Raw genomic sequence first — 18,165 nt, forward strand, 5'->3', positions numbered from 1 at the left:
ATCTGCACTAACTTAACGTTGTTTGCGCCATTTTTGCCTCTACAGGGAAGTACAGGGAGGAGAGAGGGGTATGGGATCGGCAAATGACCACGAGCCGGGAATCGAACTTGGGTTGAAAGCACCACATGTCGGAGCGCTGCCCACTTCACCATCGGCTCCGACTAACTAAACATATTTAAGTAACACTGGCTATGTTTACATGGACACATTTTGGAATGAAATCATTGATTGATAAATCCTATTATAGCGTTTACATGAACGTGGCCTTTTTACAAGATGTAATATAGAATATAAAAATATATTAGGTCTCACGTGTGCCTAGAATGTGTCTGTGAAGTTTCAGCTCAAAATATTATAGCATGTCCAAAATGCCCCTATTTGGGTGGGAGCAAATATTGCATATATTTGAAATTATCTATTGATTATTAACCATCCTCTTATAGTACTGCAGAAGAGGTGTTCTGCTAGGGCTGTCACAATTATTAAATTTGGCTGACAGTTAATTGCCTAATAAATTGTGATGATTATGGCGATTAATTGCCTGTTTTAGGGCTTTGGCAATTATGATGATGATTAATTTTAATGCTTTGACATTAATTCTCATATTTTTTTTCCTTGTTCATTAAATAATTTTCACACATTGTTGTGCTTATTAAAATTAAATCTTTGCAAAGTTTACCTGGCAGTAAATATTATTACACGTAACACATATTTAAAAGTAATCAGATACTGTCTCGTTTATACAGGCGCTGCAGCTCCTCCTTGTGTTTTTAGAGAGATGTGTAATCATTGCGGTGATCTGAAATCATCACGATGAGGTAAAAAAATTGCGATGAGACGATTATTTAATCTTTGTGACAGCCCTATGTTCTGCAGGTATAAATAGCCTAACAAACAAATGAGAATCTTAAAACTGTTGCCATCACGTTGGGCAATGACATTTGAAAGTTTTACTGCTAACACGCACGGGCTGTATATAAACCAGCTCTTGCTATGCTTGCAGGAGTCTGTAAAGACGCTACAGTACATAAGGGAAAGTCCTTATCTATGAAAGTGAGCATTACAAATTAATGAAGTTACACACTATCACTGTGATAATGAGGGCTATTTGTTTTCCCCCACTGAAAGTGGGGAGCCGAGTTTCTTGTTTAGGCAGAAAACAGAGACATACAGGTGGACAATAAAAGCAGCTCATCATGAAAGACAAAAGGGAGACATGCAAAAGCAATTTGGTGTTGGCCAATGTAATTTGCTTTTAGCTCAACAGGAGAAAGACGGCTGTTCAAATCCAAGAAACACGCAGGGAATGTGGCCAAACTACATTTAAAATACAGTCACCTTTACATACCTACATTATGTTCTAATGAGTCACAGTAGGGGTGCGCAGGGCACTAATTCGGGGGTTAGTTGTAACACAAACCGTTTACATTGTTTTGGTTTTCCGGTATTTTTTTCATGCTGCCAAAAGACGATCTCCCGCAAATTATTGGAGTTATTGATGAGTGTTTTGGTGGCATGTAAGTAAATTTTGTCATCATGTGTTTTTTTGGTTTCTAAGTTGGGTGTGTAAGATACCAAATCCAATGCTATGTCATATAAATCAGTGTCTTGTTAACTAAAACATAGCATCATTTTGAAATATGTCTGCAGCTCTTCGCAACTTTTTTGGTGGGCTTGAAAATATTTTGACCCAGCGGGGATAGTTGTAACGCAGTGCTACAACTAACCCCTCAGCACTTACGATATGAAAACCGCTAACGTTACCGTAATTCTTGCCGTTGTTTTAAATAGGCTACACATTAATGATTGCTGGCTGCCAACAAAATAAATGTGCCCGTCTTATGAAAAACCGTGTCTCAGATGTATTTTTGTTCATATCTTTAATATTGATTGAATAAGGTCACGTCAAAGATTGAAATCATAATGAAATGAATGGCTAAACTCAGACTTTGACGCTCATTATCTCAAAATTTGATTTTGAGACTTTAGTATAGTTTTTACAGACTGGGTCACATATATGTTTTTTTTGTCATAATTGTGCTGCTTTTCCTCACATATTTAGTCATTTGTATCCATTTATATTTGAACTATTGTTAGAAAAGGGCTGGATGAATGAATACAGTGTAGATACCGGTCTATTATAGACAGATTTATAGACAATATCCACTTCAAGTATATAGACAAAATAGTATTGAAATATTTGCCTGCAAAATATAAAAAACGAACCCCCTGCCTGTAACAATGAACCCCACCTATGAGATAAGTTGTAATGTTTGCACTTCTGTCACGTTTGGTGTAATAGTCCAAGAATGGTAAGTACTAGAAACAAACTTCAAATGTTCATTTGTAGCAGAGATGTGTGTGTTGCTTATGTAAAAATATAATTAATCAAACTCAAATATTTTTTGAATGAGCCAAAACCAAAAAGCGTTAGGTTGTGTCCCGCTCTCCCCTACATACATTTACATTTCATGTTAAATTGAAAAGCAAGCACAACATATAGTATAAATCTTAACATTTTTAAATGAAAATATGAGCGTGTGATTGCCACCATATTGCAATGTAATTGTTAGCCTGATGCAATGCAGTTACTAAGGTGCCCTGGGTGGTTGTTAGGGCATGTGATTGATTTAAGATTCTCTTTTCCACTAAATACCATATTTAGTTGACACTTGTCAGTTTTATTTGGCCTATGGGAGAGGCACTTTGAGCTGTGTGTGAGGGCACTCACTCAGTAAGGTTCGGCCACGGTCTGTGATCTCATCCTCCAGAGACGGACGGATGCTTCGCTCGCTGACTGAGCTAGAAGGGCTTTCTTTCAGTAAGCTGCTTCGAGTTGAGCTGGGAATGCTGGATGGCAACGGCATCTGCACTTGGCCTCCACTGGATTCTAGGAGTGCAAGATAGTGTAACTTTAGACAAGTTTTACGAAAAAAAAGTCAACCAAAATATATTCAATTACGACTTTTGGCAAGAAATGTAAAGTTCAGAAGCATTTCAAATGACATTTCTTAAAGCTGCACCCCATAACTGTTTCGTTAACAAATGAAAATTAGGTTTTATGCAAGTAATCAGTGTTGAAAATTGTTTTCTTACCTCAACCCGGTTCACAACAGTAAGCTTATAATAATGATTTATTATAGAGAGCTCTCTGATGTGATAACGGTTCATTTCAGTTTGATTTAAAAAAGTAAAAGATACAAATGCCACCTACAAAATGTAGAAATTAATTCACGCATGACAAACAAACAAAGAAAACTGAACCATGCTAAAGTGGGATCTGTGCTCTATTGTTAAAATTATCTAACATATGGACTTTGTGTGTGAGATTGTGTGTAACTGTGTAGGTCACAAAAACATGAAAATTCTTTCATCATTTACTTACCCTCAAGCTGTGTCAAACCCAAATAAATTTCTTAGTTCTGCTGAACATACACTGTAAAAATTATTTGTTGACTTTACCTTAAAAAATTTGGGAAACCTGTTGCATAAAAAATTTGGGAAACCTGTTGCATAAAAAATAAGCAATTTCCATTTTCCTACGCAAGGTTGTTTTGACGTATGTTGTTGCGTAGCAGTATGGAAATTGCTTGAATTTTTTACGCAACAGGCTTCCTACATTTTTTTAAAGAGGTCATAGCGTGAAAATCTGACTTTTTTCATGTTTGAGTGCTATAAGTATGTCCCCATTGCTTCTATCAACCTAGAAAACGTGAAAAAGATCAAACCAGTAACTTAGTTTTGGAGTCCCTCCAGAAAAACGTGATTATGCGATCGCATGATTCAATGCATAATCAGCCAAAGTCTGCATATTTATGCGGGGGCCGCATTTTTTAAATACGCAGCACTTAAACAAATTGCAGATTTCTGCTTGCAAAATATGCAGGGCTTGCATGATTTCATAATCTCCGCATTTTCATAGCAAAAAGTCATATCTTAGCAGAAAATGGTACAATGTTGCATTTACTTCACACATGCGCAGCCATGTCCCCTGTTTTCATGGGAATGTTAGGAAGTGACGTAATTATGCGACGTGAACATCAATGAAAAGCTGCAAAAGCTGCAAACAGTTTTTGCAAGTTCACGCAATTTTGGCAAATTCACGCAATTTCATTGCATAAAATTGCATAAATATCCCGTATATTCCACCGCATTTTTTAAAGAAATCGTGCTGCAAGATCAAGGATTTTTGCCCGCAACAATCACAAAAACTCTTTTTCTGGAAGGAATGGTTTTGGTAAACCATTTTTTTTGCAAACATGTGAAAAATTAGGTCATTCAGATTTCGCCTGTTTTGTGAGGTAGCAAGGCCAATTATAATAATACCGCCCCTTAATCTGCACTATCCAACCACTGCCATTTAGTGCACAGAGAAAGGAAAAAATATTGACAGCACAACTGAGTTTCTATTTCAACAAACCACCATCACTGCGATTTGTGTTTGCTTTTTTCAGCTCATTTGCATTTTAAAGGACACACCCAAAAACGGCACATTTAGTTCGGACCTACAAAAATGGGAATTTTAACATGGTATAATAAATTAGTTGTGGGGTATTTTAAGCTAAAACTTCACATATGTACTCTGGGCACATCAAAGATTTATTTGACATCTTAAAAAAATCTCATAATATGCCCCTTTAAGTAAAGTCAACTAGTCATTAAGTCTAGAAGGTATTCTTAAAAATGTTTGTAACCAAGCAGATCTGGTGCAGGATGCACTTCCATAATAGAAAAAAAATAATACTATGGAAGTGAATGGTGCCCCTGATCTATTTGGTTACTTAACTCTTTCACCGCCAGCGTTTTTTAAAAGTTGCCAGCCAGCGCCAGCGTTTTTCATGATTTTCACAAAAGTTTAATGCCTTCCAGAAAATGTTTTCTTCAAATATATAAACATACAATATACCAAATGAAAGAACAGACCCTCTGCTTTCAAAAAAATAAAAAAAAAAACGTTTTATCCTACCCTCAGTAGTTCTTTGTAATCAGCTTTTAAATATGGGTAGGTTTCTGCAAAAACACCACATTTTGAGCAAAAAGCAGAGATAATTCAATTTTTGTGACGGACTTTTCATAAATATCCCATTCAGAGCGATCTTTAAAACAGACACGGACATGCAGCAGCTTGCCATAGGGCAATACTTCCGGTTTTAAAAAGTTGCGGAAGGGCGCCACCTAGTGGATAACAGCGGTATTGCGGAAAGACAGAAATACTCGTCATTGGCGGGGAAGCGTTTTCTCTTGATTGACGAGATATCTCGTCAATGGCGGGGAAAGAGTTAAAGGGGACATTTTACAAAACTTTTTTAAGATGAAAAAAGGTCTTTTGTGTCCCCAGAGTACATATGTGAAGTTTTAGCTCAAAATATCCCACAGATAACTTATTATAGCATGTTAAAATTGCGTTAAAATTGCCATTTTGTATGTGTGTCCTTTAAAATGCACACACAGAGTTGATCTCTGCAATAAATGGCAGTGCCATAGTTAGATGCAGAGACAGGTGCAGATTAAGGGGCGGTATTATCTCCTTCTGACATCACAAGGGGAGCCAAATTTCAATGAGATATATTTTCGCATGCTTGCAGAGAATGATTTACCAAAACTTAGTTACTGGTTTGATATTTTTCACGTTTTGTAGGTTGTTAGAAGTACTGGGGACCCAATTATAGCACTTAAACATGAAGAAAGTCAGATTTTCATGATTTGTCCCCTTTAATTTGTGTTCAGCAGAACAAAGAAATGTATATGGGTTTTAATCAACTTGAGGGCAGTAAATGACAAAATGTTCATTTTTGAATGAAATATCTTTTTAAGTCAATGATTTTCTGCATTACCCGAGTCTCTTCTTTGATCAGTCTCAGACATGAAGGTCTTTTTGTCACTGCTGCATTCACTGAGCTCATCATCACTGCCGTCACTTTCACTTGAATACACTTTACAAAGAGAGAGAGAGAGAGAGAGAGAGAGAGAGACAGAAACACGGAGAGAAAAAAAGAGAAAAAAATTCAGTCAGTTCACCCCAAATTTAAAATTCTGCCATCAGTTACAAACCCTTGCATCAAAACTCAAAAACCTATAGACGGTTTCAGCAGTAACAACATAAATAATGGCTTTCGTGGAACAAACGTAACTTCCGGTTAACTCCGCTAACAATTATTAACAACAAAGTCGTTTTAGAGTAGTTTATTTCTGATAACAAGCAAAAAAACAACAACAAGTAGATTACCTTAGTTCAAATCATAGCTAAGGCATATCAAAAACGACACTGAGCTAACGTTATTGTGTAACGTGTACTATATAATGTATACAACGTTAACTTCGGCTGCTAAACCTCCCTTCACATAGCGGTTATCCATGATCGTCATCTCCCTTCGTCTTTGTAAAACCAAAACATGTTAATTTCGACAAGGTATTTGTTCAAAAGTTGAGTTTAGCCACTAGTCAGACCATTAAACAGAGACCAGAAGTTAAGGTCCGCTCAGACGCGTAATCGTGACAACGAACTTGTGTCTGATGATACCGTCTATATAATATTCTATAAAATTTATTTTTTGTGCTCACTGAAAATCATTACTAAACAACTCCCTGCAAACTGTTTTACATATGAAGCACACAAAACTGAAATCAAACTCCATAAAGAACATACAGAAGCACACAAATACCATAAAAGCAGAAACAATTATGCTTGAGGCTCACGATATGTCATTACCATGTACAGAATTCTTATTCATCTATGCCTTGGTAAATACAGTTTTACTCTCTATAGCATCTTTAAAGCTGACGTAACACACGCTGTTTCTGCATTTCTGATATTAATCTGGAGTACCTATAGAGTAGTATGACATCCTTTATATCTCTGAAGAGTCTTTAGTTTAATCAGATTTATAAAAGAAAAATTAGCTTTACCGAATCTTTCCGATAACGTACGAAAAAATGAAGAAGGAGGAGTTATAACACGGGAGGAGCGAGTACGAGTGATGCAACACTATACAACACTGTTTTAACTTATGATTCACTACATGTTCGTGTCATTTATATAATATACAGGCGCCTATTTCCAACATAAGACAGAAGTCTTACTTACCACGTGTAACTCGTCATGACCCGGTTCTGAAAATCCACCGCATCAAACACACACGCAAAACTCCGCTGCTAATCCGGATAATAAACTATATCCATTGTTTCCATAAGGCTGGATGTCTTCTCCTTACATCCAAAAACACACTTCTTGTTGTGCCATTGTTGACTTTTGAAATTAAACGAAGCTGAGTGGCGTGATAAGCTGTTAGCAAGCTCTAGCGTCTCCCGCTGACTGACGGCTGGGCGGGGTTTTCCGGGGGAAGTTTTCCGGCGGAAGCCCATATAAAGAAGTGATACGTATCGAAAACCCCTGAAACGTCAGTTAGAACCGTAATCGAAAAAAACTAGCCGAAACTTGTACGAACCCTGGCGAAGTGCATTCGGCACAGAAATACTCTGAAACACGCCCAACTGCATTTTTGACACTTTGCCTACGTTTAGCATGAGGAAACAACTCTATAACTGTGTTAATAAGTCAGAATGCTTGAAATACCATTAAACCCCCCCCCCTTTAAGTACGTAAATGCGCCAAATGTAAATTTTGTTTGTTATTTTGCTTGTATAAATGAGGACATGTTTTAGTACCCTAAATTAAGTCAATTCAGCATGCCATTGTAAGCTGCATATGATGTGATGGTCAAAAGCTACTAAAATATATGTGACCCTGTCTGTGAAAACCCATGAAATTCAGATTTAAAAGGTGTCCAGCATCAGAATTTTTTTTAATTCCTTGAAGCAATTTTTCTGCACATATAAGATTAAGGTCTGAACTTACTATAACCATTATTTTAGAGGATTTAAAAATATTTCATATAGAATTATTTACATTTTTTAGATTATCATTATCAAAAGATATCATTACCGCAACATATTACTACATTAAATATATGCATTTACAAACTCATGTTTTGGCAATGAGAACTAAAAAGTTGTCTAGGTACTATGACAAACAAAATTTCAACTTTTATCTGGAGGGAAAAAATAAGAACTGCTTACCTGGTAGCCATCTTGAGTGTCACAGTCAATAATGTCCCTTCCAACTATTTTTTTTTAAATGTTAGTTCCTTGAGGGCTTAAACAATGATTGAAAATTGTTGCGGAGGTTGAGAAAATTGTTCCTGGACACATTTATATTCCTTATTCCTTATTATTGTACATTTACCAATATTTCCATATCAAAAAACCCAAATCCAATCATGGACATGTTGCGGTAATGAAAATGTTCCCCTTAAATGTGGAAAAAACAACAAAATTGGTTTATAGGATGTCATCTGAAATCATGTGCAAAATAGTACACGAAGAGATGTTTGTAACTGTATGCTTCTTATTTTGATAGCATTTACTTTTTATCAGAATGTTTCATGACACCTCATAAGTCTAATTTTGAGAATCACCCAGCTAAGTAATTTTTTTGTGGTGTAGTGTTTTTTACATCTCGGAAATCTCAGCCTGGATTCCACATACAGGGTTAGATGTAAAACATTACATTCATAATAATGAACTCACAAAAATGACATAAAAATGTTTTGGACAGACAGGCTGGCTGGAGATGCTGTGCACACTGCCCATAGAAACAGAGCGTCCATTAACTGAATGCTCGGACAGAGTAAATAGCTTTGTTGATTGTAATAGGAGCAATCCAGTTTTTGCGTTGTTGTTTTGAAAAATTGCCGCGGACATTATTAACAGCATCTGACAGTATCAATTCATGGTTCGCGACCAGCAGTTTTTAAGAGCTGGTGTATCCTCTAGTGTAATTTTTCCTTCCTGGAACCGCTGAAACACAAAGAAACGAAAAGGACTGGCTCACAAAACACAATAGTGCAACACCAGGAGATGGGCATCGAATTATCTGTCTGAAAGTCTAAATGATCTGGCCACTGGGTCATACACAAAGACATGCAAAAAACAAACGCAGATTGGACAAAACAGAATTGAATAGAAACAAGCAGGGGAGAGAGAGAAACTGACTGAGCTTTTTAAAAAACACTCTTCAGGTGCGGTTAAAAATAGACACTTTTGAAACTTCTGAGACACTTTGGATGGATGTGGGTCTTCATTGCACAGCGGCCCACGTTTGCTTCTGATCAGCGACTTCAGCCCAAGCTGAAAATTAATATTTTTATCAGAGAAAGAAAAGGCAAGCTTGAGATCAGCGCTGTTCTGCCGTCCAATTTGCTGCAGCCCATCTGCCGTGGTTTCAATCAGAGGAAAGGGGTTGGAGGTGCAGTGCTCTGGTGTGTGTGAGCGAGCAAGAGAGGGAGACCCATCTCCTGTCTCCGTCTGTCACTCTCTCTCTTACACGCTCTCTCATACCACCCGTCTCTACAATCTGGCTTGATGAATAAGGCTACAGAGCAGAAAATTTTGTCTTTTTGCCGATCACACACACACATGTATCAGGAGGCACGGCCTACGAACCATCACAACACTACTCATGTTTTTTTTTTTTCACAGAATTAAAATCTTTCAATTCACTGCTTCTCAACTGGCTTGCTTTAGGTACCAGATTTTTCATCGTGCATCAAGTGGCGACCTAACAAAGCACAAAATTGAACTACCATGAACTGCATAATTCCAATATGCAACATTATTAACATGACAGCATCCGTGGTTTGTTATCAATTATCTCCAAAAATAATTTGGACTCATTCTGCAGATTGCAAAATTAAATGAAAGAGTATGGCCCTGTCCCAAATAGCACACTCTGGACTTGTGGACCTCCTCAGAGGCCACACTTTGATGACATCATGTAGTGCAGACCTTAGGGACCCTTGACGCGAGTCGAAGAGGGCGCACCGGCGTCGTATTTTGGGACAGACTCGAGGGTCACACCGGAAACCTAACCCCCCAGTCACATTAGCTACAAGCGGCAGAGACAGAGCGACAGGCTACCATTCATTTTCAATGGTAGTGGCCGTTTGCCAGCTATGGCCAGCGACGAGCTCGCCGCTGCGCGAGCAAGGTGGGGCCAAAATAGACAAGAAGGCTATTTTATGCAAATGCTGAGCGATGCGACAAAGCGACTGACAATCGGAGTGAAGGAGCAGCTTGACGTAGGTCTGTGGTGGAGTCTGAGAAAATAATTCAAGATGGTGGAAAATGCGTATTTATGTATATATTTATCGAAAAAATAAATATTTTTAAATCCAAAAACACCGTTCTTGTAACTTAACAATACCTCTAAAGTGACTTTTGATACCGCTTTGAGAAACTAGCCAAGGAACACCTATCAAGCGAGTGCGTGTCGCTCGGTGTCATTCACTTTTGGAGCTAATGTGACTGTAGGGTAACAAAGCACAAAATTGAACTACCATGAACTGCTTAATTCCAATATGCAACATTATTAACATGACAGCATCCGTGGTTTGTTATCAATTATCTCCAACAATAATTTGAATCCCATGCTGATTGCAAAATTAAATGAAAGAGTATGGCCCTGTCCCAAATAGCACACTATGGACTTTGATGACATCATGTAGTGCAGACCTTAGGGACCCTTGACGCGAGTCCAAGAGGGCGCAACGGAGTCATATTTTGGGACAGACTCGAGCGTCAAGCAAGAAAAAGGAAAAGAAGTTGCCCATCAATGTGAACTCCCTTCTGTCGTCTGATTGGTCTAATTGCTCTTTCGCAAGAACTTCTGGGTTGGTAAAGTGCATGAAGCCTGCCGCAGTGCGGGCTTCACCGAAGATCGCATCAAGGGTGCAAAGGGGGCGCTGATGAGCAAATTTTGGAGTGTAAAATTGACAGATGGGACACCCTACAGACTCGTAGACTAAGGCCGTTTCTCAATTCCAAGAACGGACTTGCGTTCTCGTGAAGACTTGTCTTGCCAGGCGACCTCACAAGAACGAACTCAGAAGGTCGCGAGAACACAGAACGCACTTGTGAGAATTGAGATGTGTGCGATCTTCCTGTTGGTCACCTGACCTCCCCAGATTTCAGCACTCGATGCATCCTCGATATCAAGAACACATCCGGGTATTTTCACACGTCCTCTGTAACTTGTTCGTGAGAATTGAAATGAACTTGACAGTTGATGATGACGTAGAGCGAGAACACCGCTGAAGAACGCATATTGAGCGAGCACGCGCAATTTAAGGCCACGAGACCCAAAGTCCACATGAAGTGCGCCATTTGGGACAGGGACTTTGTGGTAATAACAGCAAGCATACATATGCAGGGTTCGCAAAATGTTAAAATCCTTTCGGGCCCTTTTTAGGTTTTGGTAGCCCGAAATAAATGTTACTAGCCCAGATCAAAAATACACTTTTCGCAACATCGTTACATTTACAAATTCATCAGGAATTCTCGTAAGAGAAGGCAGAAATTATACAGCATGGTATCATTATCTCCAGCCAGACACCATCTGTGGCTAAGATACAAGATAAAAGAATGTAATTTCCCTCAGCTTACAGTTTACTGTTGCTTCTTTATATTCAGTCACATTACCGGCAATGACAGGAGAGGCCAAGGTACAGAATGAAGAAAAACTAACCTCTGCTTGAGGCCACGGCACTTCAGCTGATTGTTCGCCAATTGAAATGTCAAAAGACTTACAGTTAAAGGTCTCGGCAAATATGAAGTGATTGTTTATTTTCAGTCAAACAGAGACAGACATCCAGAGGGCTTCAAAGAAACATGTGTGAGAGCAATGAAGCGATAAATGAGATATTATACTGCCCAGTCTGTGTTAGGTAACATCAAGTATTCATCATGTTTTCTCTTAGGGATACTGGGTACGCTTCACTCTCATGCATAAAAAATAAAGATGTGCATGATGATAAAAGGTAAACATCTTTACATATCATGTCACAAAATACTAAACGTTTCAAATGTATACACTACCAGTCAAAAGGGTCGGATCACATTTTGCGCGTCTTTTGTGAGCGCAAAAATTTTTTTTTATGTAGACACGCGGCAAGTGAGCACAAATAGAGAGGGCCGCAGTGAGTTATAAATACTGCAACTTTTCAGAATGCCGCGTCGAAAGCACATTGTTGCGTTTTCCGCATGGCTTTAGACGCGAAATGTGAACCGCACCTTATTTGATACATTTATATTTTTCCCTTAGGATAGTAAAATCAAAACTATGACATTAGACAGATGTAAGTATAGCAATTATGTTGTGACTAAGTCAAAAGTAAAGCTATTTTTCACTTTAATATCTTCAATGTAGTCAACCTTTGCATACAATTTGGCATTTCATCAACCCACTTCTAAAGGTCTCACACTGAGATGTTTTTAACTTTTTCGCTATTTACGAGTTATCTCATCAATTGTGAGTCAATATTTACCTGATAAATATGCCTTTTTGACGAATTTCTATGAAAAGGTGTGATACCACTTTTATCCACTAAACCGAATTTATCAAAAACTGAAGCAAAAACAAATTTAATTAATTTTTTAACTGCATATATGTTTAATAATAGAGTCTAATCTCTAATATAAAATTCGTAAAAAAAAAATCACAGCTTTTTGCGCAAAAGTTTGTATTTTTGAAGAGAAATATCCATATTTCAGTGGTTAAATTAAGTGGACAAAGTAATGAAAGTTTTTTCCCCCGTTTTGTTTGTTTGTTTGAAAGCAGAGGATCTGTTATTTTATTTGATATATTTGTATGTTTATATATTTATAGATGACAATTTTTCCTCCAAAGAATTTTGTGAAACTTTTATGACAATCACCAAAATGCTGGTGGGCAACTTTTTAAAACAAGGCTGGCGGAGAATGAGTTAAGCAGTTTTTGAAAAAGTTAACATTTACTGTATGCTGATCTTTGCTGAATTTGAAAAATGATAAAGTTATCTAAAGTGGCACATGGTGCACTAACAAGAAGGAAAGTCTGACAGTGTTCAAAGAAACAGTGCATAGCTAGGTAATGCTTTTAAATATACCAGAGTCCAAACCTTAATTCTAAAGGTACAACCTATTACAAAGGTAATAAGCTTTAGACCTTATCAGTTAAGTTTCACCTCAAATAGAAGGAGGCTGTGAATAATCAGTAGTTAAAATTCATCTACGATACCACAACAATCACTGATGATTCTCTAAGTCTGTAAGTCTGGTTAATAATGAAGAATGGGTTGGTGCCTATTTTATTTAGACCAGATTCACATTCTCAACAAATTAGAATATGGTGACATCCCAACCAACTAAACACCTGCAAAGGTTTCATGAGACTTTTAAATGGCCTCTCAGTTTGGATCACTAGGCTATACAATCATGGGGAAGACTGCTGTTCAGAAGACAATCATTGACAACCTTCACAAAGAAGGTAAGTCACAAAAATTAATTGCCAAAGAAGCTGACGGTTCACAGAGTGCTGTATCCAAGCATGTCAACAGAAAGTTAAGTAGATGGAAAAAGTGTGGAAGAAAAGGATGCACAACCAACCAGGAGAACCACAGCTTTGAGAGGCTTGTCAACCAAAATCGATTCAAGAATTTGGGTGAACTTCACAAGGAATAGCAATCACACACAGACACACAGTGTCAAGAAAGTTTGGCTACAGTTGTTGTATTCCTCTTGTTAAGCCACTCCTGAACCACAAACAACGTCAGCGGTGTGTTACCTGGGCTAAGGAGAAAAAGTTTTGTATTTCATTTGAAAACCAAGGTACTAGAGTCTGGAGGAAGGTTGGAGAAGCTCATAGGCCAAGTTGCTTGAAGTCCAGTGTTAAGTTTCCACAGTCTGTCTGTGATGATTTGGGGTGCAATGTCATCTGCTGGTGTTGGTGCACTGTGTTTTTTGAAAACCAAAGTCACTGCACCCGTTTACCAATACATTTTAGACCACTTTATGCTTCCTTCTGCTTAACAGCTTTTTGAAGATGCCAATTTATTTTCCAGCAGGATTTGGCACCTGCACGCACTGCCAAAAGCACCAAAAGTTGGTTAATTAAATGACTCCACAGTCAAGAACCTAGGTGTGATGTTCGACAGCAATCTATCTTTCGATAGTCATATCTCCAATCTCTGCCACACAGCATTCTTCCATCTTACAAATATCTCAAAAACACGCCATATGCACTCTTCATCAGATGCAGAGATGCTTATCCACGCTTTTATGACCTCAAGAATAGATCATTGTAATTGGTTACTCAAGGGATGTCACCCAAATCAGGTAAACAAGCTTCAGCTGGTTCAAAATGCTGCTGCAAGAGTGGTTACTCGATCTAAAAAGTATGACCACATAAGCCCAATTTTGAAAAATTGCATACAAATAATTTGTCTAGTAAATCTACTTATCCTGAATAGTTAGCTTGTACAGAACAAAGCATTCACATAACTCGTCTGGGTAATATACTTCTGTCGCAGTAGTTAGCCTGTCTGGAACAGAGCAGATACTAAACCACAATACTGTATGATGCTTGCATTACACTGGCTGCTCCCGTTTTATCGACTTATTCATGAATAAGTAGCTTAACTTGGCACCCTCTTCTATACATTACATTATTACTAGTACGGTTTAATCTTAGTCGCTGTATTCTGCTGCTTATATATATATAAATAAAATTGAATTGAACTGAACCATAGTTTCAGTGTGCTTGACTGGCCAGCAAAACTCAACAGACCTGAACCCCACAGAGAATCTATGGGGTACTGTCAAGAGAAAAATGGGAAATGAGAGACCAAAAAATGCAAATGAGCTAAAGGCCACTGTCAAAGAAACCTGGACTTTCATACCAACTCAGCAGTGCCACATCACCTCCATGCCGCACCAAAATGAGGCAGAAAATTCAAGCAAAAAGAGCCCCAACCACGTATTGAGTACATATACAGTAAATAAACTACAAAAAATAAATAATTTGTCTTATGAAATATTCTAATTTGTTGAGAATTTGTGGGTTTTTGTTAAATGTGAGCCAAAATAATCACAATTAAAAGACTTAGGGTGGGTTGCACCAACAAGGATTAGGCCTAAATCTGGTTTAAATCAAAGCTTATTTAATAATTCCGTTGCACCAAACTTTAAACCTGTTTAAAAATAAACAGGTTTAAATTTAAACTGTCATTTTGATCCAATCTTACAGTAAATCTAGATTATCTTTAATCCTGTTGCTCCATTACTTTAAACTCTGTTTTAAATCTCAGTGAGGGATTAACTTTAAACTTGCATATGAGGAGGTTTAAATTTTTTTTTTTACAATTATTTGTCTTGCTAAATGATTAGAAACACATACCGCGAGCGTGGTGGGGCTATTCAAAGATGCGCTTATTATAAGGTCTCAACAAAGTGAGTTTGGCAGCTCAAAAAGATTATTAACAGCACCGGTGACAGCTACCGATGCTCGTATGTGCTTCTCCTCTGTTACGCGCGCTCCAGTCAGACGAAGGACAGTGAATGAACAGACACACAGTGGCGTGGCGCTTCATGACAAATGCGTCAACACATCTTGTTCATTATATCACAATATCTGAGCTTTGCGATATTTCCTGTCACAATATTACCTCATCTGTTAATCAATACAATTGATTTAAAAGATTGTCAAATGTTTTTATTTGAATCAGACCTTTAGATTAGCCTACCGGTGTATGTAGGTGATTTATAATACAAAAATCACATTACATTTGCTTGCATAAACTGTTTATTTCCTTTTTGAATGACAACTTCAACATTGTTGCTGTTTAATTACACTGGAAAATTCAACATGGCGGACAAAATAAATCGCAGATGAAGGGTTTAATACAGTTTAAAGTTTTAATCTAAGAATTGTTAATCTGTGTTTAAATATAAGTGGTGCAACACAACTTGAATTAAAATTAAACTGAGATCAACAAACCCTAGATTAGCTCTAAACTCTGCTTAATTTAATCCTTGTTGGTGCAACCCACCCTTAAAGTACTTCAGTCTGTGTGCATTGGATTTATTTAATACACAAGTTCCACAATTTGAGTTGAAATACTAAAATAAATTTCTTAATAAAAAAATCTAATCACAACTATGAAAAACATGTATTATGAAATAAAAAAAGATTTACTTTTTCAATAAAGGCATTCCAGAGATAACCATTAATTTTACAATGCTGATACAAAAAGCATGAAACAAGGAGTGTTTCAGAAGCGATTTATGGAAATAATTTACTCTTTGATTTGCTTTAACTTACTGTTAGGTAATTGCTTTACCGGGCCAAGAAGTCATTGTTTTACTTCTTATCTTCCCCAAGGGGATCGATAATAACCAATATTCCACTACAATCTGAAGAACATTTGTAATGATAATTTCTTGACAGACCTTTCTAATATCATTTCTATTATAGGACAATAAACTAGGGCTGGCATTTACACACATTCATTTTGTAACATATAGCATTCTATTATTTTATAATGTTAGCAATTCAACATTTTAGTAATTTGTTTTTGCCAGTGACCTCCCCAAACTTACCGAGAACAAACAGGACACAATGATCCTTACAGGGCAACACATTGGACAAACCGGAGAAAAGAGATCCATGTGTGTATAAGAAACAATGCAGACCAAATACAAGAACAAGGACAAGTGAAACAAACAGCATAATGACATAGAGGGCCACATATTGCAGGATTTCCAGCAGCACTTTGCAGTTCTGGCGGCCCACCTAAGCTGGGAACCCCTACCGCCTTAAGCAGGTCGTTTAAAAAAAAAAAAAAAACGCTGCACAAAAGGGCATCAAGTACATCTCGGAGAATAGTGCGGACACGCTTCACACCACGAACGGGCACGCGCGCCACACGGCCGAAATGAGAGAAAGACGTGGTCCCTCACTGTCTGAAAGACAACTAGCCAGTTGATAAAACATCTCGGAGAATAGCGCGGACGCGCTTCACACCGCGAGCGTGCATGCGCGCCACACGGCCGAAACGCGTGTTTGTGAGAACTGTAAGTGGACTTATGTTTAGGGTTTATTTAGGCCTGTCCTCGTATAAGTCTATAGTTCTTGTTTATTTAACCCCTTATGGAACGGCAGAAATTCCACAAGGGGGCGTATTTGTTCCTCAGACCGTATATTTTGAAGATTTAATGCTTCAAAGTTACAATGACGTAATGCAGCCTCACGTGCAAGGGAGGGGGTGTACCGTGTACGGCACAGTGTTCCTTATCAGGTTAAAGTAAGTTAGCTGGTGATTTTGTTGTTTGAGCAACCTGCTAGCTAGGTTTCACGTGCCTGTTGATTTTCAATATAATTGTTGAGCGCTCTTGCGCACGTTATTTATGTGCATTATTTGCATGCTACAGTAGTTACACTCCTTTAACATAATGTTTTTACAATCTTTGCACTATCAATCATCATTCGCCAGACGTTCTACAACATCTGCTTTACTTTGTGTTTACCCTTTAGCAGTGTTGGGGAAAGTTACTTTTAAAAGTAATGCATTACAATATTAAGTTACTCCCAAAAAAAGTAACTAATTGCATTACTTAGTTACTTTTCATGGAAAGTAATGCTTACGTTACTTTTAGTTACTTTTGCGTTACTTTTTCTTGGCTAAAGCTTGATCTCTTTCAGGCCTTGCAGGTGTTTTTATGACTGAAAAGTTCTGCATTCAGAAATTGCATTTTTCATCACAAAAATGTTTAGCTCTGGCCTGCCATCTCAGTTTCTGACTCAAAATGTTTCCACACAGACACAGAGAGTGCATACGTGCATACATGTAATTCAGTACATATTTTTTAATCAAATTAATTAAACTAAAAAAGTAACTTGAGTTACTTTTTTGAAAAAGTAACTCAAATATTAATGTGTACATTTAAAAAGTAATGCGTTACTTTACTCGTTACTTCAGAAAAGTAATATTATCACGTAACTCAAGTTACTTGTAATGCGTTACCCCCAACACTGCCCTTTAGTTTCACTTCATCACGCAGCTATTTCCGTTAGAGGTATCTGTTAAAAACATTTAATTCATTAATAATCTAGTATGTGTTCATTTTCTGTCATAGTTTCTTAAAAATTAAGTTTTATTTGAGTGTTTTTAATAGAAATATTTTCATTTTCATCATGACGCGTACGCCCCGCCCCTTTGATTGCCACACACACGGCACCGCCCACCACTCCTACTACCTTAACTAGCAAATTTTCTGTGGGAAACCCTGTAATAT

At 37.6% G+C, this 18,165-nt stretch overlaps 1 protein-coding gene across 7 annotated transcripts in view; it reads right to left on the minus strand.

The window, feature by feature from the left end:
- Positions 1-18,165, minus strand: part of doc2b (double C2-like domains, beta) — a 338,855-nt gene that overhangs the window by 254,466 nt on the left and 66,224 nt on the right. For all 7 annotated transcript variants that reach the window (XM_055200513.2, XM_073860667.1, XM_055200509.2 and 4 more), the window contains 2 exons: positions 5,835-5,933; positions 2,732-2,890 (listed from right to left, as the gene is read on the minus strand). In XM_055200513.2, coding sequence (XP_055056488.2) covers positions 2,732-2,890; positions 5,835-5,933 — 258 coding nt within the window. The remainder of the gene's footprint in view (positions 1-2,731; positions 2,891-5,834; positions 5,934-18,165) is intronic.

The sequence above is a fragment of the Misgurnus anguillicaudatus genome, chromosome 22 (genome assembly GCF_027580225.2).
Source record: "Misgurnus anguillicaudatus chromosome 22, ASM2758022v2, whole genome shotgun sequence".
Lineage (NCBI taxonomy): Eukaryota > Metazoa > Chordata > Actinopteri > Cypriniformes > Cobitidae > Misgurnus > Misgurnus anguillicaudatus.